Source organism: Corythoichthys intestinalis, chromosome 6 (genome assembly GCF_030265065.1).
Source record: "Corythoichthys intestinalis isolate RoL2023-P3 chromosome 6, ASM3026506v1, whole genome shotgun sequence".
Lineage (NCBI taxonomy): Eukaryota > Metazoa > Chordata > Actinopteri > Syngnathiformes > Syngnathidae > Corythoichthys > Corythoichthys intestinalis.
This window is the reverse complement of record NC_080400.1, coordinates 7,456,951-7,473,779: the sequence shown is the minus strand read 5'-3', so window position 1 is coordinate 7,473,779 and position 16,829 is coordinate 7,456,951. Positions and strand designations below refer to the sequence as shown.

General features: G+C 39.7%; 1 protein-coding gene across 1 annotated transcript in view; it reads right to left on the bottom strand.

Annotated features, from left to right (window-relative positions):
- Window positions 1-660: 660 nt before the first annotated feature.
- The window catches only part of LOC130917780 (mastermind-like protein 2), a 106,996-nt gene continuing 90,827 nt past the window's right edge, over window positions 661-16,829 (bottom strand). The window contains exons 3-5 of the mRNA XM_057839463.1: window positions 3,687-3,833; window positions 3,277-3,355; window positions 661-3,205 (exon numbers count right to left, since the gene is read on the bottom strand). Coding sequence (XP_057695446.1) covers window positions 2,571-3,205; window positions 3,277-3,355; window positions 3,687-3,833 — 861 coding nt within the window. The 3' untranslated portion in view covers window positions 661-2,570. The remainder of the gene's footprint in view (window positions 3,206-3,276; window positions 3,356-3,686; window positions 3,834-16,829) is intronic.

Here is a 16,829-nt window from a genome sequence, read left to right as displayed (position 1 = left end):
AAGTCAGACTTATCGCGCTCGGAGGGTACCAGTTGCGACCTTTAAGTGATCCTCTAACTTAAATACATGTAGGCTCTAATAAGCCACAATTGTTCTCTTGTAATAATATATGTTGTTAGAAACACATAAAATGTTAAATCAATGGCAATATTTTATAATATGAACAGACAGAAGGGAACTAATGCAAAAAACAGGAGCAATTTGATCAACTTTAACGGTTGATTCACAACATTAAATGACCTCCAAACATAGCAAAGGTTACTATGTTTTTTTTGTTTGTTTTTTTTTTTAAAGAAAAAAAAAAAGAAAGGTAACAACCAGTTACTTTGCAACGTAACTTTTTTACTACTGTGTGTGTATTTCAGTAGTCAGTCACTACACTAGCCAAAGAGCTAAGAGGCATTTTCTTTCTGAACTTTCCACGCATATTTTTTTTAACCCTTCATTAACCGTCGACGGGATGTTGTGCTCGTCGATGGATTTATGTCATCGGTGACGTCAACTATGTCGACTAGTCGGGACAGCTCTAGTGTGCATATGTTTTTTTCTATTGGCATGCTATAACGGTGCCATTGACTCGCGCTAGCTTAGCCACGCCGGAGCCCTGAAACTAACAAATAACTTGCAAACGAAACGGAATGTATTGAAATCACTCCACCAATTAACTAAACCCGCGCTAAGTCGAAGATTAAGCCTAATGTCAAAAATCCTGAACTTCCACTTTAAAGTGATCCTGTAACTTAAATACATGTATGCTCTAATAAACCACAATTGTTCTCTTGTACTAAAATATGTTGTTAGAAACACATAAAATGTTAAATCGATGGCAATATTTTATAATATTTAGTCCATATTTTGACCGTTAGTTGGCGCCATGGTTTGCGCGCTCGCAGTGATGACGTCATTGGGATCTTTCCAAATGTGTAGCGTGTTCAACAATTGCTTATTGCTGCCTAAACTCGCGAAGTAAAATGCCACGATGTGCTGCTTTTGGATGCAATTTCCAGTCAAATGGAAACAACGGGAGTGAAGTGAGTGGTCAAGGTGGAATTATTATTTTTAGTGAATAAATGTGCATAAGTGGAAGCTTATCCCCCTTTTTGGTCCCTGTATGCATGTATCCTACCCACCACGCGTTACATTTGGCGCCCGAACATTTTTCCTGGATCCTCAGTCAAGTAGGGGATCCGTCTATTTTCTGGATCCAACGGTCCCACCGCGTCTGCAATATTGGTTTCGGAGCTGTCCATTTTTTTTGTTTCGTTGGTCACACAGCGGCTTTTTGGATCAGTCGATTTTGTGGAATCGACAGCCTGATCGCGGCTGCGACATTGCCATGGGATGGGTCTAACTCCTGGATCTTCGAGTGAGTAAAAAACGCGGATTTGGATTACTATTGCTATCTTTTATGTTGATTATTCTTCGTGGGTGTTTTCCCCAAATCATACTGAATAATTAAAGCACTATGGCACGCTACAGTGACGACAGTGACTCTGACGTGGACCTTACAACAATGTTGGAGTTCGTCAGGGAACGCGTGTTGGCGTACTGCTGAGCTCCCGAGTGAAGAGTGGTCAACGTGGAAATATTATTTTTTGTGAATAAATGTGCATAAATTGAAGCTTCTCCCCTTTTTGGTACTTTTATACACGTATCCTAGCTACCACGCGTTACAATGTACAAGACATGGATTACACAAGGTGTGCTCTTTGGCCTGTACTGTATGTAAAGCACACGACAGCTTTGGATGCTAACAATCTACATAATTATATTGGGATAAGTTTGAAAACGCAATATGCTTACCTTGAATATCTGCTAATAAAACCGGAGTTCCAAACAGCATACACTCTCGCTCCCAACCGGAGTTACCAACAGCACTCTCTCGCATCACCAGTTTTGCCCAACTTTTGTCTTATCAGGTATTTGCTGCACGTATTTTTCCCTGAAGCTCGTCTTATGAACGACCGACAGTGCTGTCCTGCTCTTCACTTTTCAGATCTGGTTCAAATAGGAAGGGTAGAACTGACGACATGTTGGGAAAGCTAACGAGTGACACGCTGGAATTTCGGCAATGGGACCGGTGACGTCACGCACTATGACGTAACAAGAATGGCAACCTATCACTTAAAATAATTTTACAAACTTTATTTAAACAAAACCATTAAGAGGGGTTTTAATATCAAATTATTATAACCCATACTAACATTTATCTTTTAAGAATTATTTGTCTTAAAAATAGAGGATCCCTTTAAGATGTATCTCAATCTAGGCTGCGCTCAATCTTGCTTATTTGGAAACACGGTAAGATTTGTTTTCTTATCTTGACATGAAAGAATAAGGAATGTTGCTTTAGCATTATAAGGGCAAAAATATGTGATCAGGACATTCCTAGTCTTTATCAATGGGAATTGGTGAAAAAGTTACAAGTGAAAAATCCCCACACAATTTCACCAGAAAAGGCATTTTCTAGTAGTCAATGTGTCTTCTCTTCACAGTAAATATAAGACATACTCAAAAAAACAAACATTTTGAGTGTGTAAAATTCCAAATGTATCAAACTGTGGCCGCATTCACGCGTGACTTCCCAGAATCTCATCTAGGTTGATGTCTTTCATCCAATCGTCGTTCCCCGAACCCGACTTGAGCAGAGAGTCTATGAAGTCCGAATCCGTGTTAATCCCCGGGACGGTGTTATCTCCTTCGGGCAGGAAGTCAAAGGTCACTCGATTGGCGCGACCGCTATGGTAGCCGCCGGAAGTGGCCTCGGCGAAGTTGCCCGCGGCCGGAACCCGCTGCTCCGGAGAGGGCCGGTTCAGCTGCCGCAGGGTGGGTCTGGACCCGGCCTCTCTGATCATCATCTGGAGATCCGGCGCCACCTGGTTGGGAAGTCCGACGGGTCTCTGCGGGAACTGATGGTCCAGCGTGTTAGCTTGACGCCCGAGTCCGGCGGGCCAGCTCATGTTGGTCATCAAAATCCTGGAGGAATGCTGATCAGCGACAAAAGAGTTCCCTTGCGTATTGTGGCCCAGGAATCTGGGCTTATTTGGGGTTAGCGCCATTCGATTGGAATTGGGGAGCTGTCCACCGCAGTCAAAACGGTGATTTGACGAGGTCAGCTCGGAAGCGGATGTGCCGGAAAGCTGGCAGGACATGGATTGGAGGTCCTTCTCCGAGCCGGACATGGACGACTGCGATGGATTTGCACCTGGATACAAAAAGGACATCAAACATGAGTACACAATAATGCAGTCGATCATTGTGTTTGAGTCAACCCACCAGGGAAGACGCTTCTTTGATAATCTGGCGGTGGCCTCGTCAGGTGGCGGCTGAATTGGTCCTGGGATGCGTCTTTTTCCTGTTTGAGAGATGCAATTTGACAAAGGAGCAAATCTGTCCGATATCAAGAACATTCACTGAGAAAAAAAAAGATGATTAATTTGGTCTTACTTTATTTACTGATTTTCTTCCATTTTAAAACGATAGTATATTGTGTGTCCATAAATGAAGGTTTTCTAAAAGCCACATCCAAAACAAAATTTAGATTAAAAAAAAAAAAAAAAGATGTTTTCTTTTTTAAATATACATAGAATTTTGTATTGTTTCCAGTAAAATTTCTGAATATCTAAAATGGGTCAAAATGAGCTCAACTTTTGAGTGTTATAATAGAGTGCATAAAAAAATCTTACCGAGGTGTTGCCAACTCTGTGTACTTGGTTTGGTTGTCTTTGCATGACGGGCGACTTGACGGGAGCCTTTGGCTGGTGGATGGACACCGGGAGGCGCGGCTGGCCCAGATTTCCATTACCGGGCGGCCTCGGTCCACAGGGGACACCCTGACGTCAATACATGGCGTTAATATCGCAGTTGAAATTCAGAAATCCACAGATTATTGCATAGGATTACTGATGCAACAAACATTTTGAGCCACTAGAGGGAGACATCGTTTCACAAGAAAATTTGAACTCTGTCTTCATACACAAGACTATATTAACTCGTTGGCTGCTATTGCCAGCGATAGAATTCCTGATTCATTTTGACATTTGACCAACATTGACGGCGATAGACGTCCAAACCATTTAGACTGTGAGGGGCTGGCAGCGATCAGACACGTTTCTAAATATTATAGTTGATTATAATTTGTATTAGCGAGTAAACCTGATGTTTTTTTCTTCTCTTATGACAAATGCAAAGCATATGTGCCAAGATATGAGCCGCAAGGCCAGGTTTGCCTGCTCTCACACGACTATTCGTCCTCAGGGAGCGCCCCGGCATCTGCCCTTGGCTCTAGCTGAATTTCCCAGGAAACAAACAAGCACTCCCTTCACGCAAACCCCAAACCCCTTTTGGAATATGCAGCAAATTGATCCAAAGAGACAGGATGCATTTGATTAGATCAACTATCGATTAGGGCTGTCAAACGATTAAATTTTTTAATCGAGTTCATTACAGTTTAAAAATTAATTAATCGTAATTCATCGCAATTCAAACCATCTATTAAAATATGCCATATTTTTCTGTAAATTATTGTTGGAATGGAAAGATAAGACACAAGACGGATATATACATTCAACATACAGTACATAAGTACTGTATTTGTTTATTATAACAATAAATCAACAAGATGGCATTAACATTATGAACTTTCTGTTAAAGCGATCCATGGATAGAAAGACTTGTAGTCCTTAAAAGATAAATGTTAGTACAAGTTATAGAAATTTTATATTAAAACCCCTCTTAATGTTTTTGTTTTAATAAAATTTGTAAAAATTTCAATCACAAAATAAACTAGTAGCTCACCATTGTTGATGTCAATGATTACACAATTCTCATGGTGCTGAAACCCATCAAATCAGTCACACCCAATCGCCAGCAGAGGGCGCCAAAATACCAAAAAAAAACACAAGTAACAAGTGGACACTACACGGTGCTGTCATTTTAATCTGTTTGAGCGGGGCATGTGCGTTAAATGCGTCAAATATTTTAACGTGATTAATTTAAAAAATTAATTACCGCCCGTTAACGCGATAATTTTGACAGCCCTACTCTCGATATCATCACTGATGATGCAAGGGCGTAGGTTTGCTTAGGGATGGTAGGGACATAACAATACCAACTTTTCATGATGCTCAAATGATCCCCACCAACTTTTAAGCAACCTTATTTGCATTATACGAGTTCAGTGATATAGGTAATTTAGACTGTGGTCCCATATGTTGTAAGGATAGAACAGACCCTACCATTAGTAAGTGAATTATTTTTAATTATTATTAAATTTTTATTTATTTATTTTTTTAATTTAGGCAACCTTATTTTCATTATATAATGACTTCAGTTATATAGGTCATTTAGATTGTCTTCCTATATGTTGTCAGGATAGAATTGATCCTACCATTAATAAGTGAATTACAGTACTTTCATTATGTTCAGACTTACGCTGACCCCTTTTCACCCACTGAATGTGCCAGTCCATTTTTTCCCCCTCAGACACACGTTTGATTGGCTGATGACTTGAGCACCCCCCCCCCCCCCACACACACACACATTCACAGCTCGACAGAAATACAACATGCCACCTCCCCCGCCCCCCTCAAAGACGAGGGATTTTAGAAGTTTTTTTCCGCCAGCAGCGGCCACTGTAAGTAACGTAAAAAGACGTCAATGTTGTGGAGGTGGGGAACACTCCACTAATTTTGCTACTGCTACAGTGCTTCAAGTCGATTTAACTCACTGAGATTTCTTGAAATAAAAAAAACAGCTCGCTGAAAATAAGCTTAACAGACTTATTTTTAGGGGTATAACGGTACACAAAAATCTCGGTTCGGTACGTACCTCGGTTTTGAGTTCACGGTTTGGTTCATTTTCGGTACAGTAAGAAAACAAAATGCAAAATATAAATGTGCTAGTTGCTTATTACACACCTTTGTGCTTTCAACAATAGGAACATTAGCCTATCCAAAGCTAGAATTCTGCTCAAAAAGTAGCGGGTATTTAAAGATAATCCAACAACAATTGGCCTTTCAAACCCCGCATATTGGTCAGCTTTCTTTCTGAAAGAAAGAAGAAAAAAGAAGTCCTGTGCTTAAGAGAAAAGCAATCCCAATGACAAAGATTTTAACACGTATTTTTACAAATGAAATGCCTCAAGCTTTGTTGGTGGATTTTCTCAAGTTAAAGCGCCACACAGAAATTAATCAATTTAATTGTGTTAGCAGGATCTGTGTATTATTCTTATTATTTAATTACAGGTGTTTTAGCTCATTTCAATTTATTTTATTTAAATGGGCAATCATTTATTTTATTATGTGTTTATATTTTACAAATGTGATGTAGTATTCATTTATATTGTATATTTTATGTTGTATAACTTTAGTTCCTATGTGAATATTAGTTCCTACTTGTTTTGTTGTGGTAGGAGGGTTTTGTATTGAACACGGGGCCGTGTTGGTTATTATTATAGCAGAGAAGGCAGCAGTAAATCAACAAAGACAAGTCAACTGTGCCCCGATCTACATCTCAAGAGATGTGATGGACTCAAAAAGTGGGTTACGAATGCATATTAGTTTGAAAATCGACTGCATCCACCGTATTTTTACAGGAGTGACTTCCAGTCTACCCGATCCTAGCTTCTGCTAGTAGTATTGACGCAGGAGGGTCGCGTCTCGCGTCAAATAATAAACTCTGCCGTTCTTTTCGCGTGTGTTGTGTTGAGCCGCTTCTGGGACGCATCCAACACGCGGCCGCATTGCGTCTGGCGAGCATTGGCTGATTGACTCTTTCACTGCATTCTCGCGGTGGCCACGTTGTTGCGCCGTTGACGTTTCTGGGTTATACTGTCCTACCGTGTTGGTCCTCATCATTATAGTAGAGAAGACGGAGTAAATATAATCTACACAAAGAAACTGTAACCCAATCGACTCACAGCCTGGAAAAGTAAGGGTTACATTACGTCAGAAACTCGTTCGGTACGCCTCCGTTCCGAACCAAGCACCACGTACCAAAACGGTTCAATACAAATACATGTACCGTTACACCCTTCATAGGTACTCAAGTAAATATAACGGAGTAAATGTAACGTATTATTACGAAGCCTGTCGAGATATGCAATAAGTCAATTTAACGCACGGTAATTAAAAATGAGGGCGGTAATTTTCCTGGCTACGATTTATCGCCGTTTCACATTTACGTGACCATCATCCGTCACTTTACACAAAATTGTAGGTAAGTAAACGCCGTGATGAACTTTTCCCACCAGCTACGAGTTCACTCCAGCGTGTTTAGTGTGTCTAGCGATGGTAAAACAAATACTATAACGTAAGCTTGTTAACGAGGCTGTTAACATGGCTAGTTAGCATGCCAAGACGGCTAACAAATTTTCTCTCTACCATTCGCCTACTTTTGTAAAGTCTTCCGCCTTTGTAAACATCTGTTAAAAGCAACATTTACATAATACAGCCTTTGGTTTTTTCTCTCTGGTGACTTTCTGTGTTGAGAGAGAGGGTGTGGATGTATAATGAGTAAATAAAATAATGATTTTTGTTCTTGTTCTACTGTTGAGCAACTTGAGCTGTGGTTGTGTGTTTAATCTGTAAGTTCTTTTTATTTCAATTTTATTTAAAATATTTCAGTTATTTATTTCTTTGTTATTCATTTATTTTAACATTATATTCATCTTTATGTTTCAATTTGCAAATATGTTGTGAAAAATACAAAAAAAAATCCTGTTCAATGTATTTTTTTTAACCGATCTCAAAATAACACATTTTAGAGCTATAATTGCAATACCGTGACCCTGTGAAATCGCGGTATTTTTGCTTAAAGTTATCATACCGTCAAAATCTCATACAGGCACACGCCTAAGCGTTAAATAAATAAGTAAAAAATATTCAAACTATTTACATAAAAACTAGGTTTTGAAAAAATAATTATTTAAAGTTGAAATTAAAAAAATGTTTTGAATAAAGACAAAAGAGAAACAATAGACACGATCTCTGTAAATACTAAGGGTGTAACGGTACATGTATTTGTATTGAACCGTTTTGGTACGGGGTGCTCGGTTCGGAATGGAGGCGTACCGAACGAGTTTCTGACGTAATGTAACCCTTACTTTTCGAGGCTGTGAGTCGATCGGGTTACAGTTTCTTTGTGTAGATTATATTTACTCCGTCTTCTCTACTATAATGAGGACCAACACGGTAGGACAGTATAACCCAGAAACGTCAACGGCGCGACAACGTGGCCGCCGCGAGAACGCAGTGAAACGCGGGCATTAAAGTCGATCAGCCAATGCACACCAGTCGCAGTGCTGCCGCGTGTTACACGTCCCAGAAGCGGCTCAAAGGGACGCACGCGAAAAGAACGGCAGAGTTTATTATTTGACGGGAGACGTGGCCCTCCTTCGTCAATACTACTCACTACGATCGGGCAGACCGGAAGTCACTCGTGTAAAAATACGGTGGATCCGGTCGATTTTCAAATTAATATGCAATCGTAACCCACTTTTTGAGTCCGTCAGATCTCTTGAGTGGTAGATCGGGGCACAGTTGACTCGTCTTTGTTGATTTATTGCTGCCCTCTCTGCTATAATCAGAGGTGCACATATTTTTTTGCCCAGGTTCTCAGAGGAGGACCTGGAGATGTGACTTGGTCCTCATTGAGCTTGAGAGCCGATCCGCCTGATGCGATAAAATTATGACAAGCTTTACTGAGAGCAAATTACCTTTAATTAATTATATTAACAATTAATGCTCGATTAACATCAACTGGCACAACAAAATTGCCATTTCTTTGAAGTGAAATGTAAAGAAATAAACATAAAAGCACTAGTTCAAAATAAAGGGCATTATGCAGCTCCCACATTAACTCCAAGCTTTTGTAAAAGTGGGATGCCCTCCTCCTCATAAGAGCTCATTGAACGTGCATGTTTAGCTTTGTGAAATGCGAGCAAAAACACGTTTGTCAGTGCATGGCGGTGTTCTCCATTAACTTTATTCTGCCACTTGTCGAAATTGATGCCGAGCGTCACTGGTGCGTTATCGCGGCGGGATCGTTGACGCAACGTTGACGTTTCTAGTGTGTTTGAGCCTAAACTCTGCTGTTCTTTTTGCGCGCTACGCGTTGAGCGCTTCTGGGACGCGTCCAACACGCGGCCGCACTGCGACTGGTGTGCATTGGCTGATTGACTTGAACGGCCGCGTTTCACTGCATTATCGCGGCGGGATCGTTGACGCAACGTGATGTGTTTGAGCCCCTGCGTCAATACTACTAGGTAAGATCGGGCAGGCCGGAAGTCACTCGTGTAAAAATACGGTGGATCTGGTCGATTTTCCAAATAATATTTAATCGTAACTTACTATATAAATAAAATAAATTGAAATGAGCTAAAACACCGGTCATTAATACGAATAATACACAAATCCTGCTACACAATTAAATTTATTAATTTCTGCGTGGTGCTTTAACTTGAGAAAAAACATCAATAAAGCTTAGAAAAATTTTCATAAGAAAAAAAATGATTAAGACATTTAATTTGTAAAATACATGTCAAAATCTTTGTCATTGGGATTGCTTTTTGCTTTAGCACATGACTTCTCTTTTCTTCTTTCTTTCAAAAAGAAAGCTGGCCAATACGCGGGGTCTGAAAGGCAAAGTGTTGTTGTTTTATTACCTTTAAATACCCGCTATTCACGCGTGATCTTGCAATCCTCGCGTGAACCGATCGTGCCGCTCCACAGACGCGCTGCTCGTGGAACGCGTCCTATGGAAATTGACGCCGAGCGTCACTGGTGCGTTATCGCGGCGGGATCGTTGACGTTTCTAGTGTGTTTGAGCCTTCAGGCTTAAGGCGAGTGGGGTGCTGTCTGACATCGATGGTTTGCTAAATTGCCACATGCTCTGTTTTTTTCGTGCTTTTCGAAGTTTGGATGGCTGAAATTCTTTTACCCTACTACATAAAATGCGCTGCTCTTATTAGCGACATTGGGATTTTCACGGCAAATTTTGTACCACATTTCCGTGCGAGCATCATTTCCTTCTAGCCACAGTACCTCCTGCAGCCACTTTTCAGCAAAAGTCCTTTTTTTTCGGTAGCTCCGGTGACGTCTCTGTCGTCTGTCTATCTTTTGACTGGGGTGGGGGAACTCGGAAATAATTACTCAGTGGGGCCTGCCTCTTTGACATTTTGAGAAGTGATTTTCTCGTGTCCGCCGCAAACACAGTGGTCAGCCATCGGTACGCAAAAGCGTATGGAAGCTGTTGAGGGCCAGCGCGTCTGTCTACGTCCAGTACGCATGCGCGCATGCGGACCACTTATGTGCACCCCTGGCTATAATAATAACCAACACGGCCCCGTGTTCAATACAAAACCCTCCTACCACAACAAAACAAGTAGGAACTAATATTCACATAGGAACTAAAGTTATACAACATAAAATATACATTATAAATGAATACTTCATCACATTTGTAAAATATAATCACATAATAAATAATAGCCCATTTTAATAAAAGAAATTGAAATGAGCTAAAACACCTGTAATTAAATAATAAGAATAATACACAGATCCTGCTTACACAATTAAATTTATTAATTTCTGTGTGGCGCTTTAACTTGAGAAAATCCACCAATAAAGTTTTGAAAACCGTTCATAAGAAAAAAAAGGATTCATTGAGGCATTTCATTTGTAAAATACATGTTAAAATCTGTGTCATTGGGATTGCTTTTCTCTTTAGAGCAGGACTTTTTTTCTTCTTTCTTTCAGAAAGAAAGCTGACCAATACGAGGGGTCTGAAAGGCAAATTGTCTTTGAATTATTATCTTTAAATACCCGCTACTTTTTGAGCAGAATTCTAGCTTTGTATAGACCCCACTCACCAACGTCACACAATGACGTGTCGCTGTATCCGGCCACCATATTGTCCGTCATTGTTTATCTGTATTCTCAATGGTTTCAATTTGTCGTGCAATTTATAGTGCAATTCATGGAAGCCCCAGTGATTTCAGACACTGTAAACTCATTGGCTGCGTTGCATAAAAGGCGTTATGTGGAAAAGCTTCAGTCTATCCATTCGCCAGATCCATATTTGATGCCTAAATCGATCGTTTTTCGACCGGCTGTCTTCGCCGTCTCTGCCTGACATCTGCTACCCTGATATCTACAACTATCTTGTCCACAGAAACTCAGCCTATTCTCACGAAAGTTTGAAAAACTTTAAGAGCAGCACTCTAAGCAACATTACCCCGTGTGCCCCTTTACTTTCAATTTTCTAAAATGGCGACAATCAATAAAAAAAAAAAGTTGACTGCGATGGCCGATGCTTCAAGGATAGGTGGATATTGGACTATTTCTTCAATACAATACGCAACAACTGTGTCTGCCTCATTTGCAATGAGACAGTCGCTGTTTTCAAAGAGTTCGATGTGGCGCGATATTACCAAACAAGACACGCTGACATGTATGACAACATTACAAGGAAGATACGCAGCGAGAAATTATAGCAACTTGAAGCTAGTTTAACTTCACAGCAGCAGTATTTCGCAAGAGCCCGAGTGTCAAAAGAGAACGGCACAAAGGCGAGATTGTTGAAATTATGAATTAAAAAAAAATAATAATAAAGCAAATGTGACACACAGAAGGGCTTGCTAAAAATTGTTTAAATATATTGTTCTACGTAAATCAGCCAAGGTAGCCCCCCACATTTTTACCACACCAAATCTGCCCCCCTTTGCAAAAAGTTTGGACACCCCTGTTTAACTGATGATCCGTAGACGAGGCCAGCTTCTTTCACTTGGTACCAGCTAAATATTATTCAAAAATTAATGATGGCGGAAGAAATAAACATCTTGAATTTGAAACTGTATGTTTTCGGCGATTAGCCTCGCAATGATCTTAATTGTGGTTGTCAGCCCAAAACCCTCCAAATATATATTAAATGCATCTTACCAGGTATAAAATGACTACTACATAGTCTGTGGTGATCGTTTGGTGCCCAGTTTTCTCATCGAATTGCAGCAGTCCATCTCGCTCTCCTCTCCGGGTCTCTCGTAATACGGTAGAACTTCAAGTCTCTCCGTCTATCTTCTCTGTTACTGCAACCAACCGCCACGCACGCCTTCACCATTTTGATTATTAATGTTAACGAGCAGAAAAACACGCCATAATAGGAGGAATTTACATAGCGGTAATGCGTAAACACGACGAGCTGACGGACAATATGGTGCGGAGGCGTGGTTGTGACGTCATGTGAGTGGGGTCTATAGGCTAATATTCCTATTGTTGAAAGCACAAAAGTGTGTAATAAACAACTTGCACATTTATATTTTGCATTTTGTTTTGTTACTCTTCCGAAAATGAATCGAACCGTGACCTCAAAACCGAGGTACGTACCGAACAGAGATTTTTGTGTACCGTTACACACTTAGTAAACACAACGTAAAACAATGTATGATTTTGTCATGAATTATGGTAGTTGACCAATAGAAGATGTCACGTGTCTTGCGAGGAGGGAAAAAAAGTTCACATCCTTCCCACAGAGCTCAAACGTGACGCTCCAGTCGAGCCCGTTGGTTCGTGACGCCATCGAAGAGTTCCATCGAGTGACTCATCATCATCATTCCTTCGGTTTCCTTTTGTTGAGCCGCCCTGCCCAGCTGCTGTACTTTTTGCTGCAGCGTTTTCAGACCTTTCAAGTGTTTTGCAAAAAGGGGAAGAATCCCCATGTATGTCGCCAGTCCTACAAGTTGGGGTGGGTGCCGGGTCTTGGATCATGTGTGGCAATTTACATCACTTTTTAACTTGTTTACATATTTTCACTTGAAACAATCAGGTGGAAAACTACACTGTTGTTGCCAAGGGCGTAGGTTTGGCCTCAACATTAAAAGGGACGATATAACAGCATAACCTGCATGTACACTTTTTGCTTGGAACGGGACATTAATATGACCAAACAGATTACTTAACGGGGGTCAGGGCTACATTTCTTACCAATATGAACCTATTGAATTGATACGCTAAATGATTAATGCAAAATAAATCTGTATTGATTTATACTAAACTAAACTTTCATGTGTATTGGTTCAGGTGATAATCTGAGATATCCAAGGACCAATCTATATCTGAGGCATACGAGACTACACCGAACCAAAGTACTCTCATGAAATTCTGACGTGTGATTTCTTTCACAGATTTTTTTGCTATGTCAGTTCATGTTCACGTCAGTGTCCCCCTGTAGTGGACACAATCTTGGATAGCTCCCAGTTTGTTAGTTTTTTTTTAATATAGGGACTTGCACTCTGAAGTCACTACGTTGCATTGTAGTAATGCACATACCGTATTTTTCGGACTACAAGTCGCACCTGAGTATAAGTCGCATCAGCCATAAAATGCCCAACGAAGAGAAAAAAAAACATATACAAGTCGCACCGGAGTATAAGTCACATTTTTGGGGGAAATTTACTTGATAAAATCCAACACATAGAACAGACATGTCATCTTGAAAGGCAATTTAATATAAAAAATAGGGCTGTCAAAATTATCGCGTTAACGGGTGTTAATTATTTTTTTAAATTATTCATTCATTCATTCATTCATTTTCCATGCCGCTTTTCCTCACGAGGGTCGCGGAGGTGCTGGAGCCTATCATTAATCACCTTAAAATATTTGACGCAATTAACGCATGCACTGAACGACCCGCTCGCACATTGCCTCAAACAGATTACAATGAGGCCGTTTATGGACATTAAGAGTGAAGAGAATGCCACCGGCCGCTTGGGGGCAGGGCCGTTCCATACTAATGTTATTTCTTCTAAACGTGGGAGAATTAGTTGTGAGATTTTTATGCTGTATGCACAATGCAATGCGAATTGCTATTTGTGCTCCACACATATTTCGGTAAGTTTTCTTTCTTTTAGTGGCAATTATGTGTCTCTTGTTGTATTTTGGGTAAGATATGTACAAAGATATATATTTTATAAAGGCGAGTGGACACAGGCGTTCTTTGGACCGCGCCATTTATTGGCGTAAGCTTCGGCAACTCCTTCACAACAAACATAAGTATCGTTTAGTGAAAGCACAACAAAAATAATATTCCTATCCTTCAAAAAAAAAAAATAATAATGTTCACAAAAAGAAAAGCACTTCAGTCTATAGTAATGAGGCCCTATTCTCATAGTTAAACAACATTGCAAAATGAACTGGCATTCCATATCAAAATAGCTATGCAAAATATACATAAAACTTACTCAGACTTTGGTCACTCTACTCTTATTATTGTTATTTTTATTTTTATTCTTATTATATTAACTCTACTTTTGATTGAAAATTTTACAAATTTTAAAGAAGAGTGGCTTTAATTAGGGCTGTCAAAATTATGACGTTAACGGGCGGTAATTAATTTTTTTGATTAATCATGTTAAAATATTTGACGCAATTAATGCACATGCCCCGCTCAGACAGATTTAAATTACAGTACAGTGAAATGCCCACTTATTAATTGTGTTTTATGGAGTTTTGCCGCCCTCTGCTGGCGCTTGGGTGCGACTGATTTTATAGGCTTCAGCACGCATGAGCATTGTGTAAGTAATTATTGACATCAACAATGGCGGGCTACTAGTTTATTTTTTGATTGAATATTTTACAAATTTTATTAAAACAAAAACATTAAGAGGGGTTTTAATATAAAATTTCTATAACTTGTACTAACATTTATCTTTTAAGAACTACAAGTTTTTCTATCCATGGATCGCTTTAAGAGAATGTTAATAATGTTAATGCCATCTTGTTATAATAAACAAATACAGTCCTTATATACGGTATGTTGAATGTATATATCCATCTTGTGTCTTATCTTTACATTCCAACAATAATTTACAGAAAAATATGGCATATTTCATAGATGGTTTGAATTGCGATTAATTGCGATTAATTACGATTAATTAATTTTTAAGCTGTAATTAACCCGATTAAAAATTTTAAAGTTTTGACAGCCCTAATAAAAATACAATAGAGAACAACATTCTGAATAAGTGTACAGTGTACAGTGCACGAACAACGAAATGCGAATATACTGTCCTCACCAGGACGCTACGGCTCGAATATTTGATGATTACCTTATTGGCCCGAATATAACACTGTGTTTTTTGCATTGAAATAAGACTGAAAAAGAGGGGGTCGTCCTATATTCGCGGTCTAGACATTACACCTATTCACGACGCTAGATGGCGCCAGATATCATTGAAGCGATGTTGTGTCATGACAGATCTCAGCTACTCTCCCCATTCGTGACGCTAGATGGCGCCAGATATCAGTGAAGCGATGTTCTGTCATGTCAGATCTCAGCGACTCTCAAGTTTAACCAGTTTGCATTATTTTATTGCAATGTTTTTCCTTATTCAGATTTGTTTCAAGACTACAGTTACAGTTAGACCTCACTTTGATGGTTAATGCAGTTATTGCAATTTTGTTGCTCTATCACAATACACTGGTTTATTTACATTTCAAAAACCAGAAGCCATTCATTTATGAATGTAGTTGCACTTTAGTTTACATATTTAAATGTTCAGATATGAAGATTTGAATGACGCAAAATAACATGCTTTTTCTCTCAAATATATTGTTATAATCATTTGTTTCAGATGTACTGTATTTATTTTCTGTATAAAAATTCATTTGGTGTTCAAAAAGTCTTTTTTCAAACTTGAGTCTTGAAAAAAGAGGGGGTCGTCTATGTATAATCAGGTCTGTCTTATATTCGGGCCAATACGGTAATTTGGTCTAGTTTTACTAAACCAACGAACGCAGCACTTCTTTTTATGAATATACACACTCAGCAAGAACGGTAAATGATTTCAAATAATTATTCCCACCAGGACATCACAACAAGATGCAAACAAGTGAGAGTTTAAGAGGATGCTTGCCATGCTAATGCTACGCTAATGCTACGAGTTACATTTAGAGTGTAAAGATCACTAAGTAAACGGCTTATAAGGGTAAAGCAACATTGCATATCCTCTCGTGCAAGATTAAGAAAAGCCTTACAATATTTGCAAAACAGGCATGCCTCACGCTTCCTGTAGCAGCCTGCTTTCAAGCTCCTGCTGGGTCCTTCCGGGGTCTTATCGCCAGTCAGCGGCGGCCACAGTTGCCCACACAGATGTCTGATCAAAATCCGTTTTTATCGGCTTGGTTTTTTTTTGTGTGTAAATTGGCCGATGTTGATATATCCATAAATCGGCCCGATATATCGGCGGTTTTGCAATATGTTAACATTGTCTCCCTCAAATACAGCAACAGATAATATGAAGCCCCCTTACAACCCTCCCAACTCTCTTTGCACCGCACACACACATCCTAATAAATCAGCGCTTCCACCCCAGGCAGCAGGCTAAGCAGATTACTGTCATTTTCCAGCACTTGTCCCTCGCAGCCAACAAGCTCCAATTAGCAAATCCTGCTGCGCATATCGGCAGCCTGACAGCCAGCCAACGCTCTCAAATGAAAAGTCTTGCATGTTAACGTACCATGCTGGCAATCAGCGTCAGCGTCAAAAAAGCAAAGAAACTCCAAATATTTTTAACTCATTTACTGCCATAGACGACGATTGACGTCCAATCCATTTGGACTGGGACTGCCAATCTAAATGTACTGGACGTTTATTGCTGTCAATAGTAGCTAACGGTGGGCATATCCCAGTTCCATCACAGACGTGTTCATAGCTAACAGATTTAGTGGGTTGTGTTATTTTTATTCTGGGATTGTTTTGACAACATTGTGGTTTTTCGCCTTCTTCCTATACATAGTCGTGAATGTTCTTTCACAGTGCAAGCCATGACACGC